This window comes from Palaemon carinicauda, chromosome 28, assembly GCF_036898095.1.
Source record: "Palaemon carinicauda isolate YSFRI2023 chromosome 28, ASM3689809v2, whole genome shotgun sequence".
Lineage (NCBI taxonomy): Eukaryota > Metazoa > Arthropoda > Malacostraca > Decapoda > Palaemonidae > Palaemon > Palaemon carinicauda.
The window spans coordinates 1030331-1040330 of NC_090752.1; the positions used below are offsets into that span (position 1 = coordinate 1030331).

The window sequence follows — 10000 nt, forward strand, 5'->3', positions numbered from 1 at the left end:
GGTCCTGTCACCTCTAATAAAAGGCAAACATTGACAGACTATCTACATTCAGTGGGACAGTGGGGCATCTCAAGACGCGTTACAAATTACAGTATAGAGCTTGCATGATGTCACTGAAATGGATGGCAGGGGGTAAATTGAGGTGTCTGTACTGTGTAATAAGGGTTTGTAAGCACTTTGTATTGGGTTGTTTCATGGTGAAGGCCGTTGGGAGGGGAAATATAGACTGGTATTGAAGAGTTTAAATAGCTAGGTTGGCCGGTCGAAACTGAAATATCTGTATAATAATAATAATAACAATAATAATAATAATAATAATAATAATAATAATAATAATAATAATAAAATAAATATGTTTGTAGGCACACTTAAAAAAACGTAATTTTAATCAGAAATTCTCTATAAAAATATACTGTTATCAGCCGTATTTCAGTAAAATACAGGCGACCGTAATTTGTACCCTAATTTTCATTATCTTTTACGGTTTGGTAAGCGTAATATCACTCCTTAATGTCAATATATCCGTTTTTAAAACGGTAAATGCCTGGCAACATTTATTCCACGATTTTTACTGTTAACTACGGCACTGAAATTGTGCAGTGACTATACTTTCCTCTTGGTAAGGGTAGAAGAGACTCTTTAGCTATGGTAAGCAGCTCTTCTAGGAGAAGGACACTCCAAAATCAAACCATTGTTCTCTAGTCTTGGGTAGTGCCATAGCCTCTGTACCATGGTCTTCCACTGTCATAGGTTAGAGTTCTCTTGCTTGAGGGTACACTCGGGCACACTGTTCTATCTATTTTCTCTTCCTCTTTCTCTTCCTCTTGTAGAAGAGGAAAGAGGAAGAGAAATAGGATAGAATAGTGTGCCCGAGTGTACCCTTAAGCTAGAATAAAAACACTATATATTCATAGAGCAACTTACTTTGTATTCAGTTCAAAATTGATCTCGTTCTTTACAAACAAATAATTTAGTTGCAATTCGCGGCCACAAAGGGAATTATCGAATCATAAAAATAAGTTACACTGTTAAAAAATTCACATAAAAAATGGTAAATGTTTGGCAATATATATTCAAGGAATTTTACCATTTTAAAAAAGAATATATTGACGTAAATGAGTGATATTACGGTCACCAAACCGTAAAAGATAATAAAAAAGTAAGGTAAAATTACGGTCGCCTGTATTTTACTGAAATACGGCACTGTAATTGTTCAGTGGCCACTCTCCTCTTTGTAAGGGTAGAAGAGACTCTTTAGCTATGGTAAGTAGCTCTTCTAGGAGAAGGACACTCAAAAATCAAACCATTGTTGTCTAATCTTGGGTAGTGCCATAACCTCTGTACCATGATCTTCCACTATCTTGGGTTAGAGTTCTCTTGCTTGAGGGTACACTCGGGCACGCTGTTCTATCTTATATCTTTTTCTCTTCCTCTTGTTTTGTTAAAGTTTTTATAGTTTATAAAGTGATATTTATTTTAATATTGTTGCTCTTCTTAAAATATTTAATTTTTCCTATTTTCCTTTCCTCACTGAGCTATTTTCCCTGTTGGAGCCCCTAGGCTTATAGCATCTTGCTTTTCAATCTAGGGTTGTAGCTTAGCAAATAATAATAATAATAATAATAATAATAATAATAATAATAATGGGAACAGTATACTTTACGGAGAGTTTCCGATTAAAATTACATTTTTTTTAAGTGTGCCTAGAACTGTGTCCATCATAAAAAAGTTATCACGATACAATAGGTTCATCTTAACATTGTTATTTGAATACACAAATGTCTTATTGGATTGCGATTAATTTATCTAGGAACCGAAGAAAGGATTGATAAAAGAAATGTGATATACAATTTGACATATATCGGTACTAAAGTATCCTCGAAATGTGTCATATTTCTGACTTTGTCAGAAGTAATGTGATAAAGGTTTGGGTTTATAGTTTCTGATAAAGTTGTAAAAAAAAAAAAAAAAAAATCTTGAGTGGAGGATGACACAAATAAAAATAAGAAAAAGATGGTTGATATAAACAGGTAATGACAAAAAAAAGGTCTTTTCAAAAAAAAAAAAAAAAAATTCAAAAGCGGAGGATGACACAAAAAAATAAGAAAAAAAGGAATAAATAGTTGCTAAAAATGATAATGACAAAAATAAAAAGTTGTTCAAAAACGGAATGACAAAAAATAAAAGGTTGATCAAAATCAGTGAGTGACAAATACTAAATTAAAAAGTTCAAAATCGGAGAATGACAAAAATATGAAAACAATTGGTTGGTAAAAACAGATAATGAGAATATTCAAAGGTTTTTCAAAAACAAAGAATAAAAGGATGTTGAAAACGGTGAATGAAAAAAAAATGGTTCTTCGTAAACAGGTAGGGACAAAAAAGATCAAAAACAGATAAGGACAAAAAAATATAGTTGTTCAAAACAGAGAATAACAAAAACTAAACCAAAAGTCTGTTCAAAAAAAGAATGACCCCCCCCAAAAAAAAAAAATTGCTCATGCACAGATGATGACAATTTTTTTTTTTTAAACAGATAAGGACAAAAAAGTAGTTGTTGAAAAGCAGAGAGAAAAAAAAGAAGAAAGGGTTTTTTAAAGACATAAAATGACAAAACAAGAAAACAAAAGGTTTTTCGAAAACGGGGAATGACAAAAACAAAAACAGTATGTATTTCAAAAAAGAAAAAAAAAATGATTGCTCAAAAACTGATAATAACAAAATAAAAGTTATTCAAAAACAGAGAATAACAAAAACTAAACCAAAAGTCTGTTCAAAAACAGATAATGACAAAATGAACAAAGTTATTCAAAAACACAGAATGAGAAAAAGTGTTGCAATATTTGCGAATTCTTATTCTCAAGGACACAAATATCATTTTTCATATGTCTCATTACAAAGGGGAACCTTCGCTCGTTTGACATTCATGGATTTTTTTTTTCTTGGTGTGTTTTTTTATCTGAACAATTACAGTGCAGTAGTTAACCCCTTGTGTGTGCGGGTGTGTTTGTGTATGAGTGTGAGTACATTATAATTCACATATAGTTAAATTTATAAAAAAATTCGGGTTTTTTTTGTGTTTTTTTTTATCTGAACAATTACAGTGCAGTAGTTAACCCCTTGTGTGTGTGTGTGTGTGTGTGTGTGTGCATGAGTGTGTGAGTATATTATAATACACAAGTATTTAAATTTACAATTTTTTTTCTTGTGTTTTTTCTATCTGAACAATTATAGTGCAGTGGTTAACGCCGTGTGTGTGTGTGTGTGTGTGTGTGTGTGTGTGTGAATACATTATAATCCACATATAGTTAGATTTATAAAAAAAAAAAATAGTTTTTTTTGTGTGTTTTTTTATCTGAACAATTACAGTGCAGTAGTTAACCCCTTGTGTATGTGTGTATGCGCGCGCGCGCGTGTTTGTTTGTGTGTGTGTGTATGTTTGTGTATGTGTGTGTGACTACATTATAATCCACATATAGTTAAAATTATAAAAAAAATATTTTTTTTCTTTCTTTTTTTCTATTTGAACAATTACAGTGCAGTAGTTAACCCCTTGTGTTTGTATGTTTGTGTGTGTGTGAGTACATTATAACCCACATATAGTTAAATCTATAAAAAAATGCATACACCTTTTTTTTATCATAGTGCAATTACTCTAACTCTTTATGGGCTCCCATAAAAGAGAATAGAAATAGGTTCTAACAGAGCGTAGTTGATGAGACGTTGATTACTCATTTTTTTTCTATGATGTTTCAAGACTGATTTCGTCAACCATTTTCTTTCTAACTACCTCTAATTAGATATGTGTGTGTAAAAGTGTGTTTATTTGTGTAAATGTGTGTATTTTTATAAGAACATTTACGGACGTGCGTCCGGAGTAAAGTAAACGTTTTTAAATATTTCTATTAAAAAAAATATTCTTAGACGTAAGTTCAAAGTACAGAAAATATTTTCTAAATGTGTTTGTATGGAAAATAATATTCTTAGACGTAAGTTCAAAGTACAGAAAACGTTTTTTTTTTTAATGTGGTTATATAAAAAAAAGAATATTCTTAGACGTAAGTTCAAAGTACAGGAAACATTTTTTGAATCTGTTTATATTTAAAAAAAAAAAAAACATTGGTGGACTTGCGTTCAAAGTACAGAGAACGTTTATTTTTTTAAATGTGATTATAAGAGAAAAGAGAAAAGTAGAGAAAACGTCCTTAAATATGTGTATTTAAAATAAGAATATTCTTAGAAGTGCGGCCAAAATACAAAGAAAAAAAAGTCTTTTTTGTGTATTTAAAAAAAAAAAACTTTTCTGGATATGTATTCAAAGTACAAAAAACGTGTGTATATTTTTGTAAATGAGTGTATTTTAAAATAAATTACTTTCAGATACATGCATTAAGAGTACAGATAACATACAAAACATATCTTGAATCCCCCAAAATATTTTCAAAAGCGAATATCCCCTCTCTACAAAATGCCCAAATCCTTAAAATTTTATTAAAAAAAAACTAAACTAAACTAAACTAAAAAAAATTAAACTATATCCGGTATCCCATTTACTTAAAAAAAAAGCGCATAAGTTTCATTAAACTATATCCCATCCAAACTAGATAAAGATAAGACAAGACACAACCACTATAACACATCGAGAATAATCCCAAATTTCGAAAGGGGCTTTTTTACCCCCTCTCCTTGGAAAAATAATGCATAAATCACTACGCGGCCGCCCAGATGAAAAGAAAGTATGTTTGTTTGTAAAGGGGAACCACGCCCAAATATAATTTCATCAATATTATCACATTGTGTCCGATGCCACGCCCACCCACCCTGACATTTATTTCCATTTCATATCGACTGGGTCTTTCTTTCTTGGGGAAGGAAAGGGCAGATGGATTATGCTATAATTTAAGACTTTTTTATACTTTCTAATAATAATAATAATAATAATAATAATGATAATAATGATGATAATAATAATTATTATCATAATAATGATATTAAAAATAATAATAATAATAATAATAATAATAATAATAATAATGATAATAATAATAATAATATTAATAATAATAATGATGATGAAATAATAATAATAACAATAATAACAATAATAATAATAATAAAAATAATAATAATAATGATAATAACAATAATTATGATAATAATATTAATGATAATAATAACAATAATAATATTAATATTAATTATAATAATAATTAATAAATAATAATAATAATAATAATTAATAAATAATAAAAATAATAATAATAATAGTAACAACAACAATAATAATAATAATAATAATAATAATAATAATAACAATCCGTTCTTATGTATCATAGGTCTGTGATATATGCACTATAATAACAGGGTAGAAATGAGTACTGTATATGAGGCAGCTTGATTTTCTCATACAATAGAAAGGTTAACTCTACCGCCTCGCAAAGGAGTTCGTGAACACACGTCATCAATCATTTGACAAATTATACTGCAGGATATTGTAGTTTTGAACATGACACTACAAATAATATCAATTGCAAGTGAAATATAAACTGTAGGAATAGTTGAAAGAGAGAGAGAGAGAGAGAGAGAGAGAGAGAGAGAGAGAGAGAGAGATTATGTGTCCACCAAATTATATTGGAATACAATGAGTGTGTCATTTAATTTGCTCTCTTTTGGAATTATAAGCTCTAAGGAGAGAGAGAGAGAGAGAGAGAGAGAGAGAGAGAGAGAGAGCCACCAAGTTTTGTTCCATATTATATTGGAATACCATTGGTCTCTCATTTAATTTCTTCTTCTTGGAATTATAAACTGGAGGAATAGTGAGAGAGAGAGAGAGAGAGAGAGAGAGAGAGAGAGAGATTATGTGTCCACCAAGTTTTGTTCTATCTCATATTAGAATACCAAGAGTCTCTCATTTAATTTCTTCTTCTAGGAAATACAAACATGAGGAATAGTTAAAGCGAATACCACAGAGAGAGAGAGAGAGAGAGAGAGAGAGAGAGAGAGAGAGCCCACCAAGTTTTGTTCTATCTCATATTAGAATACCAAGAGTCTCTCATTTAATTTCTTCTTCTTGGAATTATAAACTGGAGGAATAGTTAAAGCGAATACCAGAGAGAGAGAGAGAGAGAGAGAGAGAGAGAGAGAGAGCCCACCAAGTTTTGTTCTATCTCATATTAGAATACCAAGAGTCTCTCATTTAATTTCTTCTTCTAGGAAATACAAACTTGAGGAATAGTTAAAGCGAATACCAGAGAGAGAGAGAAAGAGAGAGAGAGAGAGAGAGAGAGAGAGAGAGAGAGAGAGAGCCCACCAAGTTATGTTCCATAATATATTGAAATACCATTGGTCTCTCATTTAATTTCTTCTACTTGAAATTATAAACTGGAGGAATAGAGAGAGAGAGAGAGAGAGAGAGAGAGAGAGAGAGAGAGAGAGATGTGTCCACCATGTTCAGCTCAATGTCATATAGGAATACCATGATTGTGTCAGTTAATTTGCTCTCTTTGGAATTATAAGCTCTAGGAGTAATTGAATCGAATACTAGAGAGAGAGAGAGAGAGAGAGAGAGAGAGAGAGAGAGATAGCCCACCAAGTTATGTTCCATAATATATTGAAATACCATTGGTCTCTCATTTAATTTCTTCTACTTGAAATTATAAACTGGAGGAATAGAGAGAGAGAGAGAGAGAGAGAGAGAGAGAGAGAGAGAGAGAGCCCACCAAGTTTTGTTCTATCTAATATTAGAATACCAAGAGTCTCTCATTTCATTTCTTCTACTTGGAATTATAAACTGGAGGAATAGTTAAAGCGAATACCAGTGAGAGAGAGAGAGAGAGAGAGAGAGAGAGAGAGAGAGATGTCCATTACATATTGGAATACCATTTGTACTCGTTTAATATCTGCTTCTAGGAACGTCTAGCAACGAATAATTACTAGGAATAGTTCGCTTGATTCCTAAACTCTTAGAGAGAATCAATAACGAAATGGTTGAATGACATGAACGAAAGAAAGCTTACTTTTAAGTTTTGGAATTATCTAAAAAGGGAGTTTTTGGATATCTATTCTTTTTAATCAAAGAAATTTGGAATCGAAAAACAAAATATTCATATATCGGAAAAGACTTTGATTTTCATTCATTGTTTTTTTATCATTTGTATAAAATATTGTGAATTAAAAAACAAATATTTTTTTGAATGGTTATAATTTTTTTTTTTTAAGTTTGGGAATTATTTAAAAAGGGCGTTTTTGGGTAATTATTTTTTTTCAATCGCAGAAAATTGGAATCAGAAAAAAAAAAATATTCAGATATATGAAGAGTTTAATATTTATTCATTGTCTTTTATCAGTTGTATAAAATATTCTGAATAAAAGTAATAAAAAAAAAAAAATATTTATTTGTATGTCCACATCAATTTTTTTTTTTTTTTTTTTTTTTTTTTTTTAAGTTGCGTCTTCAGGATACCAGACTATGCAATAAAATGAGTCAAGATTAGATTACGGTGAGAAGTTTTTTTTTTATCTTTTGATAGAAAGCACTTCAAGCATTTGAATGCAAACAAATGTGGGCGTATTTTATGACCTTATGAAAGTTTTATTAAGAGTAATTCGCGTGGGAGTGGGGGAGGGTGGTTATAATTTTGAATAAACACTGAACTGTTGGCATATATATATATATATATATACATATATATATATATATATATATATATACTATATTTAAATGCATATATAATATATATATACATACATATATACATACACACACATATATATATATATATTTGTATATATATATATACATATATATATATATATATATATATATATATATATATATATATAGTATATACAGTACATATATACGTAAATAAACACGCGATATATATGCATACATAATTACATGTATGCATAACCACACACAAACATTTGTTTATATATATATATATATATATATATATATTATATATCTTCATTATCCATTAGTCATACAGCTCGCTCCCATACAAAGGTCAAAGTCAAGCTTGACATCACAGCCGACCAGGAGACCCATTAAGTTTCTGGAGCAAGTAACAAAGGGGAATAAAGTTCCAATTGGGCAAAGTTTTAGAAATGTATTTCTATATATCAATTTAGGGGTCATTTAGTGTGTTTGGTGGAGGGGAGTTCTTTCGGTGTGAAATTAGCAACTAAATATATCATAAAGAAACTTTAATGCACAACATAACACATGCATACAAAATGAGAAGGAAAAGAGAGAGAGAGAGAGAGAGAGAGAGAGAGAGAGAGAGAGAGAGAGATATTGACTATATTCCTGGATATGTAAAATTTGCTTCATAACAATCTGAACTAGAGGGGCACTCAGTAGAGCACAGACCTCCCCCGCGGAAGCTTATTTCTCGACCTTTTGCTAGACCTTGACCTTTGACCTTAACATGTATTAATTGTCATGGATTCTCATACAAATATGAACCAAGTTTGAAGTCTCTGTGATAATGATGTCCAAATATATGGTTGATTACATGAATTGGACATTTTGCTTGACCATGACCTTTGACCTTTGACATTGACCTTCCAAAATTTAAATATATCCAGCTTTTTACATGAAAATTAATCCCTGCAAGTTTCATTACTCTGCGTTTAAAATTATGGCCAGGAAGCAGTTCACAAACAAACACACAAACAGAGGGCAACACATAGCCTCCTTCCAACGAAATTGGACATTTTGCTTGACCCTGACCTTGACCTTTGAACTGCACCTTCCCAAATTTGATTATTTCCAGCTTTTTACATAACAGTTAATCCCTGCAAGTTTCATTACTCTACTATTAAAATTGTGGCCAGGAAGATGTTCACAAACAAACACACACACAAACATACTAACTGGTGGTAAAACATAACCTCCTTACAACTTCGTTGGCGGAGGTAATTATGAAAATCACGATGAATAGCATAAAACCCCAAAGACAAACAAAGAAGAAACATGAATAAGAGATAAACAAAGAGAGAAATAACCTTAATAATTAGTAATTATGGTAAAGCAATAAAAGGAAAAGTTGTATTTACCATAGGGTCGAAGTGAATCTACTGTCTTGCTCTGAAAGGAGAAAAAAATACAATATTATGAAAACTGGTAAACAGAGTAATTGCACAGTGAAGTCTCCCACGACATGCCTTAATTAATAAATATTATAGAATGATTATTATTATTATTATTATTATTATCATTATTATTATTATTATCATTATTATTATTATTATTAGCGTATGCGATCCGTCAATAATGACGGTAGAATATTTCGGTAGATAGACACACAGGCACACGCAACTCCCTCTCACCACGGTATGACTACTCTCCATTATCCGAGGGACAGGGAGAGCTGGGCGTAACCAGAAAGATATACTATAAATATAATACTATATATATATATATATATATATATATATAATATATATATATATATATATATATATATATATATATTTTATATATATATATATATATATATATATATATATATATATATATATATATATATATATATATATATATATATATATATATATATATATATATAAATATATATATATATATATATATATATATATATAATATATATATATACATATAAATATATGTATATACATATATATAAATATATAATATACATATATATATATATATATATATATATACACTCTCCGCAGTAATTGTATTCCTGCAGTCCCCCTGCCCCCTTAGAAAGTTTCAGTAATTCATCGGTTTTTTTTTTTTATTTTTTTTTTTTTTTTTTTTTGCAAGACATGTTATTGGTTCATGTCACGTCAATTGTGGCTCGGAATAATAATTACTGATGATTGCTGTGCGAGTTTTCTTGTAATTTCATTCTACTGTGTTCTTACATGTTTGATTTTGTTCCCTACTCTTCAAGTTTCATTTGATATTTAGTTTTTACTTAGTTGATGTGATTAATGTTGTTATCAGGTTGCAATTTACTTTTTT

The 10000-nt window shown here is 29.9% G+C and overlaps 1 protein-coding gene across 2 annotated transcripts in view; it reads right to left on the reverse strand.

Annotated features, from left to right (window-relative positions):
* Positions 1 to 10000, reverse strand: part of LOC137621418 (uncharacterized) — a 128893-nt gene that overhangs the window by 45161 nt on the left and 73732 nt on the right. For both annotated transcript variants that reach the window (XM_068351717.1, XM_068351718.1), the window contains one exon: positions 9064 to 9094. In XM_068351717.1, the coding sequence (XP_068207818.1) occupies positions 9064 to 9066 (3 nt within the window). In that variant the 5' untranslated portion in view covers positions 9067 to 9094. The remainder of the gene's footprint in view (positions 1 to 9063; positions 9095 to 10000) is intronic.